Consider the following 24,291-nt stretch of genomic DNA (forward strand, 5'->3'; position numbering starts at 1 on the left):
AGGGACAGGTTTCAGCTTAGTAACGTTAAGGGCAAGCATGTACTCTGATGAGAGCAGTGAAACTTTCCCCCTCATGCTCCCAGCCTCCACTCCCTTCCGGACTCCTTGCCTTGCAAAAGTGTGCGCAGACCCGGCAGACCGCTGTGGAGAGGTTCAGGATTTGGGGGGCTTTGTTTTTAACAATCTAACGAAGAAAAGGTTTTGTTTGTTTTTTCAAATCTTGGCTGATCGCTCTACTAAACCCAAGTAGGACTACAGTGCAAGTTTCCCTTCACTAACGAACTTTTACTCATTTGGATTAATCAGATAGATTATGGAAAAGCTTGTGAGAGAGCGCCTTTCCTTAGCGCGCGGGATACGCACGGTCCTTCTGGCACTCGTACTTTGCGCGCAGGCTTGTTTTGGCTTTTCGGTCGCTGGACAGCAGGAGAGCACCTGCGAGGCCAATGGCAGCATTTACTACATGGGAGAATGGTATTTCCTGGACTCTGATCACTGCACTCAATGTGAGTGCACCGCTGAGGGCTCCGTGTGTGCCCGCACTGAATGCACCTCTCTCCCAGCTGCATGTATCCACGTTAGCCACTACCCCACCGACTGCTGCCCCAGGTGTGAAAAAATTGGGTGCGAGTATCGAGGGGTGGTGTACGAGCTAGGACAGAACTTCCAGGTAAGTCAGTGCCACATAAATAAACATAACCTATTGGAAAGGTCTAAAAATTTGTCTTTTTAGGCCTAATTTTTTTTTTTTTACACTTTTTCTATATTTACTTTGATATACGTTTGTGAATCATCAGGCTTTGAAGAAAATGTAAGAGGGTTACAGGTGTGCATTGGTTGAGACGTCCATCGATAATAGTTTAGTTTTGTAAGAATAGTGCTCAAAGTAGCTGCAACTATTTAGAAAATGGCCTACAAGTGAAAATGTCAGCATCGTCATCCTAAAATGAAGCACCTTAGTGCGCTTATGTCAATAGTATTATTTAAGTAAATCTTTTTGACGTCAAAGCTGTAGTAACTGTACTGTACTGTAAATGCATCACAGCAATAACAGTGTACAAGAACATTATAAGAATACATTATTCGAAAGAATGACTTGAACACTAATAATAACAACACTTAATAGAAGCTCTAAAATGTAATTATTATCTAAATAATCTGAATATCATAGAGATATTCTAGTAACACAAGGGAGCACCAGTTGGTGTTTAAACTTTGGGTCTTCTGGTCTCGCCCCATTGTTCCCAATCGTTGTCTCTGAATGCATGTGTCAGAACCAAATGAGGATGAGCTTTGATGAATACTAAAGCCTAAACCAGATATCCGTTTGTATGTAATGATTATGCAGTATTAAATTGGAGGTAAATGGCGCCCCCTTTTGAGTTGGTACGAGGATTAGTACACGCTTTAAAAAGGATACCATTATACATAATTCGTGTGCTTGCTAGGAGTGACTAACCCGCATTTACATCACGAGGAGATTAGGAAAGGATCCCTGCTGGGTTTCAGTGTATGCGTGTGTTTGTGTCGGTGTGTGTGTTTTCCAGCCATCAGAATGTGAGCAGTGCACTTGTGACAGTGATGGCATTGCCCGCTGTCTTGTGGCAGATTGTGCGCCTCCACCATGTGTCAACCCTGTCTATCAGCCTGGGAAGTGCTGCCCTGAATGCAAGGAGGGTATGTTAAAAACACAGTTTAATAAAAGTAGAAAGTTAAACACTCACAGACAGCACATTTATCTTTTTTTTTTTTATAATTTGAGCACAGTTTTCAAATGTTGTCATTTAGACCCACTCTAGTGTGGTCTTGTCTTGTTTTTGAAAATTGGTTTAAAATAGGGATGAGTGTAGTTACACAATGCTATCCATTTGACTGATTATGTGTAGTATCTGTTAAGTTCCAATTACCTGTTCTTCTCTTCTCCCCAAAGGTCCTAACTGCTATGTTGATGGATCACGCAGTAAAGTGATTCCTGCAGGAGAGCCCATCTGGGTTGACTCCTGCACCAAGTGTCGTTGTCACGACGGCCAAGATGCTGGTTACTGGGAGGGAAACCGCCTCGCCACCTGTTCCCGCCTCAGAAACTGTAAACCTCACCAGCCGCCCACCCAGAAAAACTGATTCTCTGTCAGTAGGTAGACTGTCAGAGGTCTACATTTCTTAAAATACATGTTGTTTAAAGAAGCAGTATGTTAATGTACTGTACAGTACTGTGCAAATGTCTTAAGCCACCGGTTCTTTCTTTTTCTTTTTGCTAGAAAAATGGGAAATAGCTGCATAGATTTATTTAAACTTGTGCAAACACACATAGAAATACATAATAAAAGGCAAAAACAGAGTTTGTACTATGCAGTGGAAGGGCATCTGTCAAGGAGTGAATAACAGATGGATCAGCTGAAAGGCCACATACAACTCTCAGGTCCTGTGTCAGGTCTTTGCTGGACTTTAAGATGCTGTTTATATGCTGCAGATTTTTGTTTGAGACTGCCACTTTTCCTCCACTTGTCCAGTTCCTCAAATTCCTTAAGTTCACACTGCACACAATGTCAAAATATGACAAGTTTTCTGCTAGAAGTTCTTTCGGACCTTCGCTTCTTGTTGGTGCAAAAATACTATTTTCTGTCTCTCAGATTGTGTTAACTTTGATATTTTTTGTATCATGTGCCTAAACATATGATTTTAAATTTGCTAAATTGTCTCTTATCTAATCTCTCTTACACTGGTTCATCTCTTGAGTTTTTTATTTTATTTTATAAAAGACCGCCCTTCAAAAATAATCAAAACAGCAAAGACCGTCCAAAACGGTCCAAAGAAAAAAAATTGCAAAGCCTCTCAAAGTTTGGAGAACTATTGCTCAGACCAATTTGAAAAATTACAATAAAGCCTGCCTACTTTGAAACAAAATATAAAGAATGACATGTGGCTCAAGACTTTTGCACAGCATTGTACCTTAGGCAACAGGACAAGGATACCTAATCCAACATTTCAGTGTAACAAACAACACTAAAGCTGTCACTGACAGGACACTAGCTGAGAATTATAAGAACTTCAAAAACACAAAATTAGGTTCCAGTAATGTTGTTTTGAATGGACAACAAACACTCCAACACTTGTTCCCAATACCTGCACTACTACAGAAGAATCTTTAATGAAACAAATCTAACAGGAACAAGTAAATTAAACGACCCTTGAGTAGTGGCCTTCCTATCATGATTGGTGTTTTTCTGAGAGAGAGAGATGAGTGGGCTATTGCAGACCTTGGGGAGGACCAAGGAGGTATTTCAAGCATCAGAACAAAGCCAATGTAATTATTGGATGACAAGAAATGATAATTGACCTGTCACCAGCTGATGCAGCAGTAAAATGCATGCATCACTGTGATGCAATTTAGACTAGGAAACAGCAGAACGGAGCAATAAAAAACTTTGTGTCTGTTCTATAAATATTGTAGTTCAATTTCCATGCTAATTGAAATATAATGTATGAGAGTATGGCCTGACATATGACTGTACAGTAGTTGTAGACAAGTGTAATATTTGAAAGCAGGGGTTCATTTAGGAGAATGTGATTTGTACATGTACACTGTAGAGCAGAAAAAAAAACATCAATCTGTAACTCGCAGCTTTGCTCATTTTTCACAAGAAAGGTGTAGCTTTGATACAAACAACCTTCTACATTATTTGCACTCTCCAAGTGGAAAATTATGATTTTCTGTTTTCAGAATGAAATGTAGCATGAAGTATATTGTCTTTTTTTTTTTTAAACAGAAACATTGATAGGCAGCAGGCCTACCTTCTGTAATTTGTCATCATTTCTCACTTTGATCATGAGGGACATTTCATAGAAAAAAAACAAAAGTGATTTCAAGTTTAAAACTCTGTGTTTACTGCTTTGACATTACATAATAATCTCGGGCTGCTGCTGCCTGCATCAGTGCCATTGATCCATTGTAGCTAAATATCATTAATAAGCAGACGCTGTGTTTGTATTTCACAAAATATGAAAGAATTCCTACAAGTGCAGCTTTCAATTTACTGGCTGATATGAAGGGAACTGATGTGATGTGATGCTGCATACCTTTTTTGATAATCCATACAGGTGTGCAGAGAAAATGTGCAAAGATTCTTCAAATTAAAACTCCTTTTTCATGCCCATTAAACTTGTCTGTTTTGAATTGCTTCTTTTTACTCCGAGTGACTCATTTACTGTGCTTCTGTCTGTGAGGACACCTGCCCGATGCCCCTGCAGAGCTTTTCTGCTGACAATGGGAAACAAGCAGCTTCCTGGAAAAAAACAACAACGATAAAGAACCAGTAAACTAAAACAACAAGAGGACGAAAAGGCTTTCGTGTTGTCGACTTAACTAGAGGACAGAATTTAATTCAGTTTTATTTATATTATTATGAGCAATATATGTGGGAAGTGACAGTGGGAAGGGAAAACTCCCTTTTAACAGGAGGAAACCTCCAGCAGTGCAAAGCTCAGGGAGGGGCAGTCATTTTCCGTGACTGTTTGGGGCTGAGTGGAGGAAGACAGGTCAAACAGAGTATAAGAATAGAGCCTGAGAACAACTAATGAATAAATGCAGAATGGTGTAAAAACCTACGAAGGGTGAAGAAGAAGCACTCAGGAGAGAAAAGAGGAAAAAAGTCTGCAGAAGTTCAACTGGACTGTTTGAGATCAAGAGGAAATATTCAAAGAAACATGAAACACACCATCATCACAGGATCTTTTTAACTGCAGATTTATTGATTGTATAGAAAAAGTAGGTTTGATATGATTTAATGCATTCTATATAAGATATAACATTTTCAACATTCAATGTACAAAAAGAAAAAAAAACATACAGGTACAGGAAATCTTTAAAAACACCCACAGGCCTGAAAGTCCCGTCTGCCATCGGCAGCAGATGAACAAAAAAAGTATCAGAAAAAAAGCGCTTTGAATAGTTGAACCACCAGGTTTACCTGACAGCTGGAACAGCTTCAAAAGTCAAAAAGTCCAACAAGAAACATCAAGCACTCCTCGTGGTTCTTTCAAATACTACTTATGCTAAAGTTTCTTCTGCTGATTTTTACATCTTTAACCCACATTTTATACACACTGCACTGCACCCATCCCTCTCCTGCTTTAAATTATACCTTTTTTCAACTTTCTGTCAACTTCTCATCTCATAAAGGCTTCCCAGAAGGATTGATCTTACATTTAAAGGGACACTCCACAAATTTTACAGTTCAGTCTATTTGTTTAGGTGTGACTTGAAATACCACAGTGCCCATGAATTCCTGCTGCCTTTGCCATCGAGGAGAAGGCAGCTGGAACTGTGTTTTGAACTCTAGTTCAAAGTGACTTAAAAGGTGCTGAACCCACTCATAGTTGATCCACAGTTAAGGGCAGAGCATGCAACAACATTTTAAGCCCATGCAAAATGAACCCAGCGAATATGAGTCAAATTCTTTATTAATCTTTTGGTAAACAGGGAAGTAATTTTAATTATTTTTAAAGGGTTTTTTTCTTGACTGCCCAAAATGTCCAATTGCACTTACCAACTCTATGAAAGATTTTTAAACTTCTATTTTAAAGCTAACCGCACAGCTGGGATATGTTGGCCGGAGTGGCCACAACTTTACAAAGCACATTAAATTGCTGCACTGTCCCTTTGATATGGCGAGAATGATGAAAATAGTGATGCCATCATTTTATCTGCCTTTAATCTTTGATTATGTTTAGATAACACAACAGGTTTATAAGACAAATTTTTAAAAAAATGATGACTGCATTAGAATTGAAACTAGTCCTTAAAATGTCATCCCACATCCCTCAACAATGACTTAAAAGAAGAACATGATATAGAGGTGAATGAATCTGTAATATTGCACTGCGTGAGCTGTAAACACTTTAGAGAAGGGATCGTTGTTGACCCCTGTGTGCAGTCTGACAACACAAAAACTCACCAGGAGACTACTGCTTAAAAAACAAAAAAATAGGATCAAAGCACAGAGAGAAAAGTGAAAAATAAAATGACGACATCCAAAGAGGACATGAAAAGAAGGGAGACAAGGATGGGGATGTGTGCCGAAAAAGAAGAAAATGGAGATACAGTAAGTGGCCGGGACTTCACAGACTCAAAGAGAGGCCCTGTCAATATCTATTGAAAGTCGAAGCACCCTTGTGAGGCACGGCTGCGCCTGAAGTGGGTTCATCACAAAGCACAACAGTGTGCCATTGCCACAAACAACCTAAACTGGCAGAGTACAAAAGAAGAGGCATTGAAAAGGGAGATGGTGCAAAAAAAAAAAAAAGAAAAGGGGAGGGCTGGACAGTTTGAATGAACATGTGTGCTCGGGTGTGTGTGTGTGTGTGCAGAAAAGAGCGTTGATACCTTCCAATAAGCTTGAGGCAAAGATAACAGAGAGACAAACAGATGGGAACAGTTTTGCCTCAAGGCTAACCAAAGAGGAGGCCAACGGTGCTCGATTTTCACCAAAATAAAAGCCCCAAATTGTTCTCTGTGGTTCAAATTGCAGTCGCAAGACTTTATGCAAACCCCCTGCCACTTTCATGAAAACATACTACAAATGCTTTCTTTATTTTTTGCACCGAAACAAACATTTAAATATTTTCAATCTCAAAACACACATTTCTATCGCGTCATCTTTGCCCAAAAGAAAGAATTCAAGATAACCTTCCCTTCCCCTTAGCACACATCACTTCTAAAGGCATCAGTTTGGCGTTTAGGCGTCAACAATAACAACACTGACAGTACAGACCAGGAAAAGAAAACAGAGGAAGAAGAAAAGCAAAGCATCAAAGTACAAAACAGTCAAAGACTTCAATGCGGTGAGGGAAGAAATGACAGATGTAAACATGAGACAAAAAGTTCCAGAACTTTAAATAAAAAAAGGATTAATTTAGCCCATCGATTGTGAAATCTGAATGCGTGATAAAACCGTTTAGCATGTAGGCTTGACAGCTGATGTTGATAAAATCTGAAGCAGCAATAGGGACGTCAGTCATACTACTCAAACTGTAACTTCTCATTACTGCCCTAAAATTAACAATTTCCACCAGCACCTTATAATTTCCTCCGTCCGGATATGATCGTCTCCTGCTAAACGATTGACAGGAGAGATAGCAGAGAGATAAAACGGCATATTAATATTATAGTATCAACGGACTATTAATGAATTGTGACACTTAAAAAAAAAAAGACTACCAAGTTAGATTGTAGGCTTAAAAGAGACCTTGAGAATTATTTCACCTTGTCCTGCCCGTGGAGCCGCTTGTAAATCTTACAAGAGTCAGCTTTTGTATTCACGCTGCTTTTTTCTCATAAAACATAACTGACAGCTCATTTCTTCGACATCCCACCGAGCAAAAACCTGTTCAAAAGACGGCGGGATGACGGCGGGAGACAATTTTGCCAGATGTCTGAACGACATCAAGATTTGGTTAAAAAGTAAAGGATGAACAGCAGGATGACATCAATCCATTGATGAACAGATCGATGGATTGATGTCCCTTTTTTGTCGATTGTTGTTTTGTAGATTCAAACATGGAACCTTCTCGTTATGAGGCTGCGGCGCTCATCCTGCTCCTACTGTGCTGCTCTAGCATGCTGGAACAATGTGTTTAGCCTCTCCAGAGGTGTACACAAATACCATCACTATGCAACACACAATGAGAATAAAAACATCATTTACATGTGTATACACACTTGAAGTTCGGTCCATAATTTGTTGGACAAAGACATAATTTTTTACAATTATGTGCACAGTGCAGTGGGTTTTAATCAATAGGTGGCTGAAGTGCAGACTTTCAGCTTCAAATTCCAATTCAAGGGGTTTAACAAAAAGTTTGAATCAATGGCTTAGGAATTACATCAATTTTTTAAAAACTATTAACCAAACCAGCGTAATTTTAAAGATTTTTTTTAATACTTTCATGAAACTCCTTTGCAGTCAATAACTGCTTGGAGTCGAGAACCCAAGGACATCACCAAATGCAGTGTTTCCTCCCTTGAGATGGCTCGGCTTTTACTACAACCACCTTCCACTGCTGCTTGTTTGTGGGGCTTTCTGTTTTTGTATTTAATAACTGAAAAGCTCTGTTGGGCTGAAATAAGGTCACCAACTTCGTCATTGAAGAATCTCTAATTCCTTTGCCTGTAAAGGAAAAACTCTTGGGTTGCTTTCTCAGATTGCTTTGGGTCATTATCCATTTGCACTTTGGTTGAATCTGAGCAGAGAGCATAGTGTGTACACTTCACAATTCACTTGTGTAATTAGGGGTCTTAGATCTTGTTATAAGACGTCTGTATTTCCATTCATGAAGGTGTCTCATGATTGTGGACTTTGACAATGATACCATTACCTCCTTGAGTTCATTCTTGATTTCGTTAGACAAGAAGTTGTTTTTCTTAACATCCGTGTTATCATTCACTTTAGTTGTCTTCTTTGTCTTTCAGGCCTTTTGGTGTTGCTGCGCTGGTCAGTGCATCCATTGTTTTTAAGAATGAACCAGACTTTTGATTTGGAAAAGGTTTTTGCTGTGTCACTGATAGGTTTATCTTAGTTTTTCAACCTAATAATGGCCTCCCTCACTTGCACTTACATCTCTCTTGGCGTCATATTTGAAATTACTTTGAAGAGCTGTAACTTGAGATATTATGTCTGGTTCACTTGTTGTGAAAAAACAAGATAACAGACCTCACCTGGCCATGAAACTGCCTTTCAGCCAATTGTCCAAATAACTTTGAGCCTTTGAAAAATTGGGGACGGCATATAAAAGTGGCTGAATTTCCTAAATGGTTAATGCAAAACCTCTGCAATGCAATCAGATCTGGATTGGGTGATTTAAAACCACTGTGGTGGTATACAAATGACAAAATCTGTCTTTGCCCAACAAATTTTGCACATATCTGTACAGGTTGCCCAGTAATATTAGCCTATTTGGTAAAAAACATTCACTTTTGGACCAAATTTAAAACTTTTAAGACACCCAAACAAAACAAATTTCACCCCCTGACTTTTCAACCAAATTTAGCGTTAACAGTGACATTAGCTAAAAGAAAACCAACACCAGTGGATGTCTGGAGCTTTGGGGAATACTGTATATGCAGAAAATATGGTAAATTTCCAATATCTTTTAAAGGAGTATTAGCTCAATGTTGACTTTAAAGTGCATATTAGCAAAATAAACTGAAAAAAAAGAAGTTTCCAGAAGTATAATCTCCTTATGTGCTGCAGGGGGTCAAAATCATAACTGAGCTGTCAGTATGTATCAGACCTGCTGTCTTCAGTTCTTCCATTTGATTTCAAATGCTCTCCAAAGATAGTTTCAGTACACTGCATACAGGAGAAACCCTTTCATCCTTTCAGTTTATTTACTGTTGTTGAAAAACTCTCAACAAGTCAGCTTCTGCTTCCAGAGTTTAACTTCATATATATGTATAAAAACAGAGAACAAAAAGAGAGTTCCCGGTCGTCTGTAGCGGCTGACAAACGTGTTTCATCAGCATGTTCATGTGTCACCAGCACTCATTTGAGTCTTCTGCTGTAGATGCAGGCACAATACACATTCATTAATTGATAGCAGAGGGTTTGATTGAGTAATTAGATCCAAACAAGTCACTCCCTGACGAAAATGTCCAAAGCAAATTGTCTGTTAGCATCACAGGACAAGAGACGCTGATGTCTCTGATATGCAAGCCGTTAGACACAGTAACACAGTTCATCACTGCATGTCAGTACGTTGTGGTAATGTTACAGCTTGACTCCAGGGGCTGTTAATGCGCACAAAGTTAGTTCTTTCTTGCATTTTCAAAGTATGCATGAAAACAGTCTGTGCGTTTTCTCATGGAGACAGTTTTAAGACGTTACGAGAAATCCATCGTCAACATTTAAGAAAGTGTTACGTGACACACCAGCAGTTCCTGTCAATGCTCGCTGTCAACATGCCATCGGTTGCCCTCCAGTTTGATAGGAAAACTTAAGTTTGACGCCACTAATAATCCACCTTTGGTCCACAAGTTATTCATTCTGCAGTCATTGATTGTTACAGGTGTGATAGCACCCACTGTCTGCTTCAAGAAGTTGTTGGTGGAAAGAGCCTGAGTCCTAAAAGAGAGAAATATCAAGCTGAATAGAGTGGAAACAAGGCAGAAAGAGACACTATGATGTGCTTGCGACAAGTTTTGCTCTCTTATTTTCAATTTCATATTCTTTCAGATGCCTGTGAGACACTCTCAGTTTTCTTTCCGTCCTTTAAGTTCTCTTCTTTCACATCTTCCTCTCGCTAGGCCAGTTGCATCCTCCCCCACATCGTCCACTTTCTCTCTTTCATTTCTTCTAGCCCTTAATGGGCCGAGGTGGTGGCTTGCCGATCTCCACGGAGATGTTCGTGTACAGAGGATACTTCTTGACTTGAACCAGTCTGTAGGTCAGAGAGCTGATGCCGTCCTTCTTCATTGTGTTCTTGGTGTTCTGTATTTTGTTGAATCTAATGGAGTAAATGAAGAGAGGGAAGGAAGGGCAGGGAGAGAGCAGGAAATGAAGGAGACAATCAAGAATATTAGATTCAGTTCAGTGTAAGTTAAAAACAAAACAAAAACAGGAGTACCAGATAAAAAGTACCAGGTACCAGGTTACAGCCCAAGTTCGGTTACAGTTACAGCAATGCTGCAATGTGGATGAGAAAATATAAATCAATCGTTTCTTCTCGTCAACTGTTTTTTTTATTCTACGAAAAGCAACCAGATGCCTGACACACTGCTAAGGACTTTTGCGAGATCTCGCAAAAGTCCGTCTTAATTTTTTTCCCGTATATAACCTTTGTATATTTGCAAACCCTTAAAACTGCATCTGAAAGTTGTGCCAAGTTTGGTCATTTTTTCCATCCTCTAATCCAATTCCGGGTTGCGGCGGCACAGAGCACAGCTGCTTTATTTTGCAGGCGCACTTTTAATGGAATATGCAATGCACAAATATACACAAAAGATCATATTCTGTGCACAGGACACTGCAGAGATTGGAAATAACTTAAAGACAGGGGATAAACTAGTCCAGAAAGCATTCAAGGCAAATAAAAACAAAACAAAAACAGATATTAGAAAAGATTAAACTTTCAAAAACATGCATGAACTCCATCTGCAATGTGCTGCTGTGCACATTTAACCAATATGATGAAAAGAGCCCGATGTCTACTGGCTAAAGTTTCCTAAAAGTTAAGAAAATAGAGCATCTGATTTTTTCCCCAAGCTGATCGTGACCAACAGGTGGTGCTGTGGCCTAGCACAGGGACTCAGAGAACAGGATGATCTATAATATCTACCTGGGTTTGTCTGTCTTATGCCGGGATATCTTTTTCCATGGGCTGTGATTCAGCAGTTACATCAGAAAGCGCTCTGATTTTGGTATTAAAGATGGGGGAAAAAATTCACACAGTGTGTCACGCAGTTACACAGAGCGGCTGCTGAGCCTCAGTTCAGCATGTGATGCAACCTTTGGCATTAAAACAGATTCATAACACAAACACGGCTGTCACCCTTGTAGTAGCATGAGTTTTTGCAGGCATTCAGAATGGAAATGAGGCCACAGTGTCTACCAGCGTGTTTACACTCTTGTCTTAAAATCTCTTCCTTTTTTTCTTTTTTTTGAGGTCTCTGAGCAGAGAAAGAGCTGATGTGTGCAAACACCCAGAACTCCACACTCACTTTCAAAAGACAGCCGTGACTGACTGCAACAAAAGATGTCTTCTTAATGATATGCTTGGACATGCAACTGGAGATGACACTTCAGTCCGACATGGACCAGTGAGTCTACAGATCCTTGTCAGAGCTGACGAGCAAAGATCTCTCTTCTCTTCCTGCATTCTGTCTCTCTCAAATCAAATCAAAAATCTTTATTGGCATGAATGGAAGCTGGGTAAAAAAAACGTTGTCAAGCATCTTCCTGCTGCACAATATACAATACAGTAACATATACATAGAATCACGTGTTCTCTGACTTCTACAAAAAGACGGCACTTTTACCTGGAAGGAGGGGGAATTCATTTAGGAGAAAGAGAAAGGAAGCAGAAGAGGAATGGGAGCGTGTTTAAGGTAAAATAGAGGTTGGATGACAGGGAAGAAAAATGAAGGACAGATAGGCGATGAGATAAACATGTCTGGGTGTGACAGATGGATGGCGATATACTGATATTAAAAATAAAGCGAATGAAGGGGGGGAAAGCTAAATCTTTGGATGACTCTATCATACGAAGAATATTAAACACAATCCCTGCCTACATTCAGTATAAAGAATATCTAATACATGTAAACACACACATACAGGCACACCCTGTAGGTTACCTTATGTATCCTTTCAAAGCTCTTGGACTTACTTTCTAGAGTTAGAGGGCGAGACAAAGACATCCTCGTTACATATTCATTAGCCTGATTTCCAGACGTCCTGACTGGGCTAAGTAAAGCTCCTTTTTAATTCCACTGAGGGTCTCACAGGAAAACATTTCTGGTTAAGAATCTCAACAATAGATTGTGGTGCCAGCTAATCAGGGTTATTTTGCTCTAGTGTCACATTTTGAGTTGGCCCACTTAACCTTGTTTGAAAAAAAAAATCTTAAAAGAAGAGTTTGGGTAACTCATTTGGTTCTTTCTTAAGAAAGAAAGGTTTTACAGGACTCTAATGCAGTACTGCGAAAAGTAAAAAGTATATCAATAACTTTTAAGAACCACATTTTGCAGGAATATCTTGAAGTAATTGTATTCTGTATGACTTTTGGTCCATTCTTCTTTACAATGCTGCTTCAGTTCTTCGAGGTTTGTAGGCTTCTTTAATTTGCTGTATGCATAACTCTCTTACAGTCCAGTGACAGCACTTTACTCAGGTCAAGGTCTAGACTTTGACTGGGTTATTGCAGCATCTTGATTGTATTCTGTTCATTTGTAGATTTGTTGCTGTCCTTGGGACCATTGTCCTGTTGATTTGACCCAATTTAGGACAAGCTTTAGCTCTCAGAAAGATAGCCTCACATTTAAATCTAGAATACTTTAGTAGACAGGCATGGTCTGACTAGCCTTCCAAATAAGCCAAACATGTTCAGTCAATTTCTAATTGTACTGCCATGAACTGAGATGTATCTTTTAAAAAATTTCTTTGAGCAATGCAAGGTCTGACTTTTGGGTGAATTTACTGGGAGATCCACTTCTGGGAAGATTGTGGCATTGTGTTAACACACACCTGAATGCTTCAGACCAGCAAGCTGCCAAAACATTTAAGCCAAAAGTTTTTCAATTAATCAGGTGCATTTAATTAGTAGCAGCTGCTTGCTACATACCCACACTCAAATAAATCTGTTGTTGGATGAACACAATTTAATCATGGCACCCTTTTTGCACACAATTTAACCAAGTACAATAAACCCTTTTCGATCATGTCAAACCAACACATTTAGCATTTGGTGGTTTAATGTAATCAGATTACGTTGGATCAACATACTATACTTACATTGATTTGAAGTGATTTATTTAAGTATGTAGAGTGAAATTTGTTTTAATTCATTCTACACAATTTAAAAAGTTTAGGAAAACAGAATTAAATCTTGTTGTTTCAACAACTACTTTGTTAATCAAGGCAATGATTTCACTCATTTCAACCAAATTATTTCAATTAGATTTGTTTACATTTGTTACACATTTAGAAACCCACTACTTTACAAAAAAAGTCACAATCAGATTATGATAACATTATCTTTATTAACTGGATTTAGTGGACAATATAAAAGCTTACCATTTTTGTACACCTGCAAGCATATACTTCAAAAGGTAAAATGTTAGAATACTTATTTACATAGGTAATATGTTGGAACCAAAGCTTCCACAACTAAAAACAGATGCAAAATTTGCTCAATATATCGACTGCATTTTAAAAAATTAAACTAAAAGATAAAAATACATCTCCCACTTGGCAAGTTAAAACATGTGACAAAATCGAATTGTGTGAATTTGGAAAAATAAAATAAAATAATTAGAAATATTTTGGGGGCAATACAACAACAACAAAAAATTCCATAGGTGATGAAAATCTATATTTGTTTGGTGTATCTCATTGAAATAATTATTAGTTTGACCAATTTTTATATTTCTGTATTTATTTTTTTAATTTTGGTTGCAGTCCTCCACAGCTAGCAATATAGTTTTGCTGTGTTTTAAAACATGCTAGCAAGCAAAATGGAAACAATAATACAGTGAACTTAACAGGTGGCAGTGGTCTTAAACTTTACAGGACCTTGATACATAAACACAACATAGTACTTCTGTCAGTACTTCTGATCCATTTTGAGCCATCTATATAAGGACAAACAAAAATCATCTGCAGTGCTGTATAAAAGGTGAATTGCCCAACAGAGAGAATCCAAAAACTTAAAAAAAAAATGTTTTAAATGAAAGAAAAAAAATATAAACAACTCAAATATTAACATTATATATTGGAAATCACCATTGCACCAATGAACCATTCAAGACCTATCAGTCATTTTCAAGTGCTCTCACCCCATAAGCTTGTTTTTCAGAAACTGTACCTTTGAAGACAGCTTTTGTCCATCAAGATTTAAAAGTATCTTCTGGAGGACTTCAAAGGTGCATTTAAGTTCTGGTGGGTAGCTCAGGTTCAAACGGTATATGAGTCCAAACAACAGAGCACATGCTTGTGCAATGTTACCCAAATCAGTGTTAGCCTCCACACCCTCAATCACGACACCAACGTCCTCTGGGTCATCTTCAGGTTCAGCACCCTCCTTCTGGATGACGTACACCCCCATCACAGTTTGCTCCATGCAGCTTTTTGCCTCGCTGTCCGTATCCTACATGAAAAAGTATAAGACAACAAAGTAAAATTTAAGAGATTGTTTAAACAACTGTTTCTATGCTGTTCATAAAATCCAAGTAGTCAAAGTAATAAACAGAAAATTACACCACTAAAGTAGTTGTTAGTAATTACTCCAATACATAAATTATAAAATACACCTCTCATGTCAAAAGAGGTGGCATAATTGACCTCTCACCGGCCCCTCCCCCGAAAGGGCCATTGTCCAATTACACATTATAGCAACCGTTACTGTGTCTGACAAACATTAACCTCAAGCAAGATGGAGAAGCGGTGTGCCCACCGATACGCCGAGAGATTGTGTCTGGAGGAGTTGTGTTCTTTCCATTCACAAAGTCAAAAACAACGTGAATGGATTAAACAGTGTGTATGGCCCCATTCCCAGGTAAATGTACCGAACATTATGAAGCATGTCTGCTCGCACATTCGGGTACCCATTGGTGCGCAGAGGAAACCATTTGTTTGTCGGACGTAGCAAGAGTAACTTAGGGGGACAGGACTCGAGAAAAGGCTAACTCAGCTGCTAAAATAAAACAGGTATAGAAGTGTTAGTACTAAACAGCTCAAAGTTCATAGACATTTCTATTTACAAATACTGATGACCATAACAATGAAAAAACAACAGGACTTGTTTTAATCCAAGTACAGATTCAAAAGCAATATAGTCTTGATGCATGTTAAATGCATTGTATGTTTGTGTATCAAGTTTAAGTAGGCATAAATTTCTTTCCTTCCAATACCAAATTCCAGAAATTCTTTATTGCAACGCTTAATACTGTTTGGTATTCAAGACATCCTTCCCCAATACCAGGTGTCTTGTTGCTAATCTCAAAATTTTAATTTTAATGATTTGCATTTGAGGCAACGTCACAATTTGTATGAGAATGTTACAGACAACATGCTGTCACAATGGCTCACCAAGTACTCCTTTATTAACTTCTCATAGTCTTCGTTTAGGTGGATGCACAAAGACTTCAAGATGCATGCTCGTCTGGTATGGATGTTGTCATGCTGGAGAGGAGGAGGAGATAATATGAGCCAAAACCAGTCTGTTTTTCTTAAAGCTAGGGTAATCAGTTAACTTGCATAATTATTCTTTAGGTTAGAACCTGGCATGTACCACTTGTTAAGCCGAAACAAAATTGACAACTTCATCTCCAAATAAAAGTTATTTTTGCTGCCTATGACAAAGTCTACTCAATCCTAATACAAACCTTGGAGATGGCAAGCATGAGACCTCTTATTTTCTTTCCACGTGTCCCTCCTTTGGTCAGAAAGATTTCCATTAAGCGTGGCGCGTATTGGTCAAGCTCGGCAAAGAAAGTAGATAGCAGAGGCTTTGTGGTGATTCGCAGAAACTCCTTCTCAATCTGCAATAGAGAACAAATACATTGATTAAAAACGCAACTGTATATTTCACTCACTTCACATCTAAGCTGACTAAAGCTGCTTTTAGAAGACCATGCAGACATCAGTGCTGTCTGTGTAGGACATGAATCAGTCTGTGTCAGATACTGAATTTGAAATTTCCACTAAAGTCACAAGTAAGAGGCAAGTGGAACCAAGATCTAGGCCATTTGCTTTTTGAAGTTTGCAAAGACTGCTAAATTGCACCAGTGGTAGTTCACTCTTTGCAACACAGTATGCTGTTCTAAACAGATTTTTCAGGTTTATTTTTAGTATATTATTTGCAATTGGTGTTTGTTCTGGGAAAGATATTGCAGACTGAGCAATAATCCATTTCTAATGGGGGCCTTTCTTAAAATGACTGGTCCCAGTAACAAAGGCGCTTGTCAACTCAGAAATCAAGGGAAAACCAACAACACACCCGGCAGAACATTATGTTATTTACACGGGTGCACATAAGTGGTCCGCATGTGCGCATTCGCTGTCAAAATAAAAGACGCGCAACAGATAAGAAGTTGCAACGCACGTTTGCATCCATATAAAAAGCACTGTTTTTGTCCGCTAGAGTGGGATTTTCACGGCACATTCTGCACCACATCTGTGTGTTCATCATTTGTTTGAAGCCAGCTCACCTCCTGCAATCACTTTTGCGAGAATACGCGCTTCTTTTGTGGTTCGGACTCCTTCTGACATTTCTTTGGAGGTGGAGGAAAACCAAAGTAATTGCTTAAAGGAGCTTCTTCGACATATTTAAGAGTTCTAAACAAATATGTCCTCCTCCAGAAAATCTTATGTATGCAAACACGCGTTGCAACTTCTTATCTTGTGCGCGTTTTTTATTTTGACAGCAAATACGCACTTGCGGACCACTTATGTGCAGCCCCGGTTATATAGCTCGTCATGTTGCAGCCACAGAAATTCTTTTGTCCATGAAACCATAAAGCTGCACTTTCTTTTTGCCTTATAGTCTGATTTGTCATAACTTTTCCGTTTTGTGGTAAGCTTTTCTTTGGCTGTCACTTCTTCACCCTGACCTGTCTTATTTGGCTAAGCAGAACTACAATTAATATCCTGCTGCTTTTACACACGCACTCACATAACACTCAGCGATTGTCTGCGCGATCAACCTCTCACATGTTTAAGCTGCGGGAGATTTCACTTGTCATGTTTGCATAGTAAGCTAACGATTGATAAGACGATGTCAGAGGAATTGGTGCACAAATTATCATCACTCACAGATCAGTGCTGTCGCTCTCTATACACAGGTCGCGCGATTGCAAAGTGAAAGCAAAAAACAAGCGCAAATTCAAACGCGATTTCAATATGTCACATATTGACAGTGGCTCACCGATGCCAATGACATAATTACCCAGCTACATTTCCGAAAGAATGCAGAAGCATTGACATATATTTTTCCTTCTTATGACAGCCCGACGGGCAGGGCAGAGATAGATTTTGGTAGCCCGACTGGAAAAATCGCTAGCCCTGAGACGTCGGGCTAGCCATTTTGCGAGCCCTGTACAGTGTTTCAATAATTGTACCTACTACTCTCCCTGATGGAACAACGCTTGCACTGCCACATACAAGTCACTGAAAGAAAAAAAGAAAAGCAGTTTTAAGGATAGTTTTATTGGCACCTTTTTTTCACTTTGATTAAATCATAAAACTATCATAAAAAATATATGATGGTAAAAGGCTTACCATGTATTAAAGAGGAGGCACAAACAATCAGAAAAAGGGGTCAGCTTTCTTTGTGGTGTTACTATGGTAAAGAAAACAGAAAAAATTATTTTATAAAAATTCCACAGTGGATTTTTTTTTACTTTGTTGCAAATGTATAAAAAAAATACAAATACATATAAATACCTCTTGCAATATAAAATTCACAGATAAATATCCAATCTGTTACCAAATGTAATAGCAGTGTTTCACACTATGCAATAAAGATGCTGGTAGTTGCGGTAAAGGTCCCACAGGCAATTTTCATAACTATCCGCCATTGCCTTTTCCTCTGACCTCGTGTTTATGCTCTTTTCCCCATGCACTAGCATCAAGTCAATTCGAAGGATGCAGCCCCTGAATTTGGACACAGCTAATATTTAGCAAATCGCGCATGCTAGTTTAACTTGCATTACTGTGAGAGGCCGAATGCTTAAAATAAAAGGAGAGAGAAAGAAAGAAAAAATGCAAATGATAATAAAAAAAGTGAACAAAGACCATGTCTTGCAATAACCCTCATTTAAAACCAAAGTGAATGCTAACAGAGCTAGGTAGAAGTTCAATGAGACAACCATACTAGCTTTAGCTAACTTCATTTACTTTGAAAGTGAATTACAAACGTGTTAAATATTGAATCAAACATATCAATAACCGCTAAAAACACTATAAGACTAACTGCAAAAACGGGTAAAAAAAAGAAAGAAAAACAATGAAGTGGAAATGCTAATAATAGTATAAATATACCCAGAGCGGATTATAAATCAGGTATTAGACGGTACCGATTGGCACCGTCTAATACCAGATTTTCACTGTATTTGCTCCACTCCCGCTGTCTAATGACAACTTACACATTTGGAATTAAAAACATTGTTAAACAATTAATGGACAAAACAACTTCGTTTGACTAAGATATTTTGAGTTATTTATTACTTACCTGTATTGTGGAAGATTCCGCAGAGGGAAATGGCAGTCCACTGAACACATATAACTTCTCCGCGTTCCCGCCTCTTCACTTTTGGGAAGTTTGAGCATGCGCACTAGGCATCGGTTTTAGAGTTGTTGATTTAAAATAATTACATTTAATTGAACTGAAGAATGCAAATCTAGTTCATTAAACTTTTTGTTATTTTATGTTAAACCAACAACTGATAATGATTTAAAAACCTAAACTCAATATGTTCATGTTAAATAGACAAATGTCTATTGAATTAATCAAACAACTGCCTTAGTTGACTTTTTTGAGTGCACTTAAGTCCTATGCAAGAAGTAAGGGTGTACTTAGCTTTTGACAGCACAGCAACAACTACAGATCGAGGTAAGGTTAAGTTTTTTTTTTTCAGTACCCTTAGATCTGTGTACAATCAGTCCACCATCAGAAAATGACTTAACCTTCATTTATTTATTGAGTCTATAGGAAAGAAACACTAAAGCTTTTTAAACTGCAGTATTTTATTATAAGTTCATTATAATACCCAATATATAATAATTATCTTTTAATCTAATCAAAATTAAGATAAGATATGTTAGATATAACAAATACAAACATAGCTTAGAAAGATATCTATCAAGTCATAATAAACTACAACAGCTCACAGGACTGTAAGCAGATTAGCTGCTATTGCTAACAGTCCAGCTAAAGATCAATGTTGTTGTTTTTTTAAATGTTGTTTTTTTTTATGAAATTAAGTCATTCATATAGAAGAAATTAATTAGTGTGCATCAGATAAGTCAATAAGTGGATTTTCTTTATCTCTTTTAGATGTAGGCTAGCTGTTTCTAGCTAGCTATACTAAGCTAAGATAATATTTACTACCCAGATGTGAGAATTTATCAATCCTCTCATCATTAGTCTCTCAGTAATAAATTAGCAAATGAGAACTACCTCCCACTTCTTCTGTATTATGAATGAAACTGTAAATTTAAAGTGATGTTAGGTTACATTTTTATCTTTAAAGGTAATTATTAGTTATGGTTTATTATTGGTTACATACACATACAGATATCAACCCAAATACACACAAACACCCTCTGAAGCTGCAATGTCCCAGGATGATAACAAAGGGATGGCATATTGAATGAGCTTGCTGTGCATCTGGTTCAATTGCAATGCTGTTTGCCCGATACAAATGGTGTATGGGTGTGTGCTCTAACTGATACTTGTAGCTTGTGATTAATGTTCCTCTTTCTTAAATCCATCGGCACAACATCTCATTGCTATGCCTAACCAGCATTTCAGACAAGCTGAGAGAATGGACTCCTGTGAATGTTCAAGTTAATGTGAATGCATGTGTGCAGAGGAGATAGTAAACATTCATCAGATAGTCAAGACAACGCTTCCCTTGGTAAAAGCTGGACATTACGCAGGTACTCCAGATAAACTCTCCCAAAAGGCTCAATCATTAATCTGAATCTAAACAGAGAAGAAACTCTGCACCTGAAGACAAAAAGCGGAAACAAAAGCTTAGTTTATCAGTGCAATTGGCAGGCTTCTGCAAGAACAACCTTAAAATGAAACTTTACACACACACACACACACACACACACACACACACGTGTGTGTTCTGCATATACATGCTGAATATATATACGGCACATAAGGGGCCAATGACCAAAAACTCCTTGATATACTTCAGAACAAGGCAACGTAAATGGTTTAAAGGTAGTCTATTTATGATATTCTATCAATTTTTGAATATTTCCCATTGACACCTTATTGGTTGCCAAATTTTTGGGTATGTGATATCATTTGAAAGCTATCAACAAGTATCCCCAAATCATCTCTTGGACTAAAGAACTGACAAATTAAGAAATTTATGGTAAAAGGTAAAAGTTTATATGCTAACAAACAAAGCAATCACGGTCCTTGACGGTCGGTCTGTGTGCCTGGAGGCTTTGGCAATTATTTTCCCAGCAACCAGCTGTCAACCTCCAGCAAACAAACACAATCAATCAGGGAATAATCATTTTTTCGGCCAAGTTGATGTTACATTGTTAATTGTCACGTCTGCAAAACCTCAATTACAGATTTATTCCATGACAAAAATTAACAACAGTGTTGCTGTTAATGTTTTGTTAGATAATTCTGAAAAATTAAACAGATGCATTGACACTTTTTACTTAAGGCTCCAGTCATACAGGACTAGAGACTGGCTTCTCGCCTGGCAACCGGTGGTTGCTAGGGAAAAAAGTATTCCCTGACTGGTTGAGAGTGGCTGCTGGCAATTTCTGTTAAATCAATTACTGAAGCCACAGTTATGCAGGCCTACAGGCCACTCACTAACCCCCTGGTAACCATTGGTTGCTCATCCACAGCTCCGAGAATACATCATGTCAGGCATACAATAGGCTGGTTATGCCAGTCACATTACTTGGATTATGGAAATCCATAAGAATTGAGTGGAATCATCTTCAACTTGAATCATCAATTGAATATACAAGCAAATCATTATGTATAGGTGATTCATGTACAAATACATGATTGATTTTAGGTTTACCATCTTGAGTTGCATTTGGTGGTGTGATAGGTGGCAGTGTTGGTTAATTGGTAGTTTGGTCCAGACTGAAATATGTTCAGAGATTAGCTGCAAATGCACTCTTGCCCTCTTATGAATGCCACTTTGGGTTTAGCAATAATCATCGGATGCATGCTAAAGTAAGATGATGAAGTAAATGATAAATCTGCTAAACAACAGCAAATGTGCATTTTTATTGTGAACATGTTAGCTTGCTGTGTTTTCTTTGGTGTGTCTCAGAGAACAGGGTTCACTCTGGTAACCAAACAACTATTTCCTTGTTTCTGCCTTTTTTCATGCTCTCTTCAGAAAACATTAGATGTTCTGGCATATTGAATTGACTTAAGAATTTCCTGCAGAGAGAAAAAAGACCCTTTAAAGTAAATTAAAATAAATGCAAAACTGTACAGCAGAGAAAGGACAGAGAAAAACACTCTCCCCTTCACCCATACTGCCATGAGGTGGCGGATTTTCCTTTCACAGCCTCCTGATTATTCTAAGCTGCCATGCTTTATTTAAGCCCAAATCCTGCTTCTTTTCAAACAGATCCTTTAAGTCAAAATTTCCGGAACATTATAATGAGTGTCCAGAAGGGCTGTAAAAATGAAGTTTTTGCCCACTAATAGGCAGATATTTTCTGCCCCTCGCCACAGTTATGAATAATGCATCGACCTCAAATAAATAGCATCCCTGTTGGTGTCACCTCTTATTGAGGAAGTGTGGTCTATGGTCTATAGAGTCCAGAATGACCATCAAGACGAGGAGGAAAACGACAAAAAGGTATCAATCAGACACACGCATGAGTGTGTGCACATACACAAACACTCTCTCCCTCTCTCTTTCAGTCCACTGGCTGATTTATTGATTTTGATGAAGGCAACTAGACCACTTTGACCTAGCGGGCTCCTATTTCTAACGGTGTCATTTCAGCAGGCAATTACAGAGGGATCGTTGAATCTTTCTCTCTGAGTCAAACACACACACTTTCACATATACACACATACACAAAACAATGATAGATGACACATTAAACAGGCCTGGTTATTTTAGACATCTTTGCATTCAAGTTCCTGCCGCCTTTTTCCAGGACAGATTGTTAAGTTTGAAGTTAAACTACATCTAGATGGACGTCTGACATCTCTACTTCTGTAGTCGTGAAGCATGAAAAAAAAAATCTTTCCATTTTGTTTCAGGTGATTTTATTTTTTTATATTTATTTATTTATTACCTTACAGGTTGTAATAGGAGACTGGCATGAAGAAAGGAAGAGATTTAATAAAACAAAAAACTAAGAAAAGACCAAAAGTCATGTTACATATTTAAGGTTAAGAGGAGACAAAAAGGTTCTCTTTAAGGTATCCAATTCATATTTATAGTATAATATAATATAATATATTTATGGGTATTTGTGATCAACAAGAACAGCTTTGTAGGGATTTGCAGTGACCGTTCCCTCTCAGGGTACAAGTGAAGTCAAATCCTACCTCCCCATCGCATGACAGATGCCTCAGATCTCCTTACTGCAGGAGACAAGAGTTCAGCTTTTCCATGTTGAAAGGGGCCTATTATGCTTTTCTTATCTTCAGTCATATACTGCTACAATGGTGTATGCTCATAACAACATGGAGAAAAGTTTAAATAATGCGACCAGTGTACTCCTATTGATGGTACCAAGTCCAGATAAACGGGGAGGGCTGCATCAGGAAGGGCGTAAAATCTTGGCCAAATGAAGCATGTCTCATTCTTTATGTGTCATTTTCATACAGGATCGGTCCGAGTCTGGGTTAACAACGACCCTCTTTGTGGCCAACAGTGTGCTGGTGGACATTGTGCTACTGTTAGCCTAAAACAATAAAAGAAGAAAGCGGGGAAGACATGTTAAGAGATAGCGAGAGAGAAGAAAAGGCAGGAGGTTCAGAGGTGAAAGCAGTGACTGCAGAAAGATATCGTCAAGAGTAAAAGGGATCTTTTACAAAATGGTAGTGAAACCTGCTATGATGTATGGTTTGGAGACAGCGGCACTAAGAACAAGACAGGAGGTAGACCTGGAGGTGGCACATGAAGATTTTCACTGAAACTAAACAGGATGGACAAGATTAGAAGTGAGTACCTCAGAGAGACAGCTCAGCTTGAGCAGTTTGGGGACAAAGTTCGAAAGGCAAGGGCGAGATGGTTTGGACATGTGCAGAGGCGAGATAGTGGATATACTGGACAAAGGATATTGAAGGTGGAGCTGCTAGGTAGGAAGAAAAAAAGGCGACCACAGTGAAGGCAGTAGTGAAGGAGGACATGCAGAGGAGGATCCTAGGGTTAGCTAAGATGGAGGCAGATAATCCGCTGTCATGACCCCGAAAGGGAGCAGCAAAAAGAAGAAAGTGAAGAATAAGCGGGGAGTTGCCCAGCCTGGGGGTTTCTCAACCCAGTGACAAAGTGGTTTTGTGTGTTTTTATTTTTTAACTCTTGTCTCAGAGCAGAAATCCATAATGAGGTCACCTGCCTCACATAGCATTGGCTGTGGAAAAATTAGCCCGCCCATGTGTTTTTCAAAGTTTTGTCCGTGTTGAGCAGCCAATCAGAAGAAAGCTGAAACTCTGCTTTTAAGGTCCTCCTTGACCTTAAAGGGAGAGGAGCTGAAACGGCATCTTTCAGGTCTGAACAAAGCGGATGCACCAAGCTCCAGTTTATGATAAAGAAGGATTATTTTGAACTGTGACTCATACAAAGCTGCTCTAGGACAGTCCGAGAATAAAAATATGAAGATGGAAACCAAC

At 38.5% G+C, this 24,291-nt stretch overlaps 2 protein-coding genes across 5 annotated transcripts in view; one reads left to right on the forward strand and one right to left on the reverse strand.

Moving 5' to 3' along the window:
* Positions 1-23: 23 nt before the first annotated feature.
* Positions 24-4,159, forward strand: LOC113010945 (von Willebrand factor C domain-containing protein 2-like). Its single transcript, XM_026150244.2, has 3 exons — positions 24-670; positions 1,548-1,677; positions 1,931-4,159. Exons 1-3 carry the CDS (start codon positions 314-316, stop codon positions 2,119-2,121), a joined length of 678 nt encoding a protein of 225 aa, XP_026006029.1. The 5' UTR covers positions 24-313; the 3' UTR covers positions 2,122-4,159.
* Positions 4,160-4,728: 569 nt separating this feature from the next.
* b4galt2 (UDP-Gal:betaGlcNAc beta 1,4- galactosyltransferase, polypeptide 2) overlaps positions 4,729-24,291 on the reverse strand; it is a 242,927-nt gene continuing 223,364 nt past the window's right edge. The window contains exons 8-12 of one of the 4 annotated variants that reach the window (XR_013903028.1): positions 17,991-23,363; positions 17,835-17,879; positions 16,097-16,252; positions 15,801-15,893; positions 13,734-14,859 (exon numbers count right to left, since the gene is read on the reverse strand). Coding sequence is in view for 1 of the 4 variants with exons in the window: in XM_026148727.2 (XP_026004512.2) it covers positions 10,350-10,500 (151 nt within the window). In the remaining 3 variants the exon portion in view is untranslated. Of the gene's footprint in view, positions 10,501-13,733; positions 14,860-15,800; positions 15,894-16,096; positions 16,253-17,830; positions 23,364-24,291 lie in introns of those variants that run through there. The other 3 variants (XR_013903026.1, XR_013903027.1, XM_026148727.2) reach the window with 3 other exon arrangements.

This window comes from Astatotilapia calliptera, chromosome 18 (assembly GCF_964374335.1).
Source record: "Astatotilapia calliptera chromosome 18, fAstCal68.1, whole genome shotgun sequence".
NCBI classification, from domain to species: domain Eukaryota; kingdom Metazoa; phylum Chordata; class Actinopteri; order Cichliformes; family Cichlidae; genus Astatotilapia; species Astatotilapia calliptera.

Excerpts from the sequence above, each read along its gene's own strand:
- LOC113010945 (XM_026150244.2), top strand. The coding sequence starts at position 314 with ATGGAAAAGCTTGTGAGAGAGCGCCTTTCCTTAGCGCGCGGGATACGC. Across the intron at positions 671-1,547 it reads AGCTAGGACAGAACTTCCAG|CCATCAGAATGTGAGCAGTG; the intron begins GTAAGTCAGTGC and ends TGTGTTTTCCAG. Across the intron at positions 1,678-1,930 it reads CTGCCCTGAATGCAAGGAGG|GTCCTAACTGCTATGTTGAT; the intron begins GTATGTTAAAAA and ends TTCTCCCCAAAG.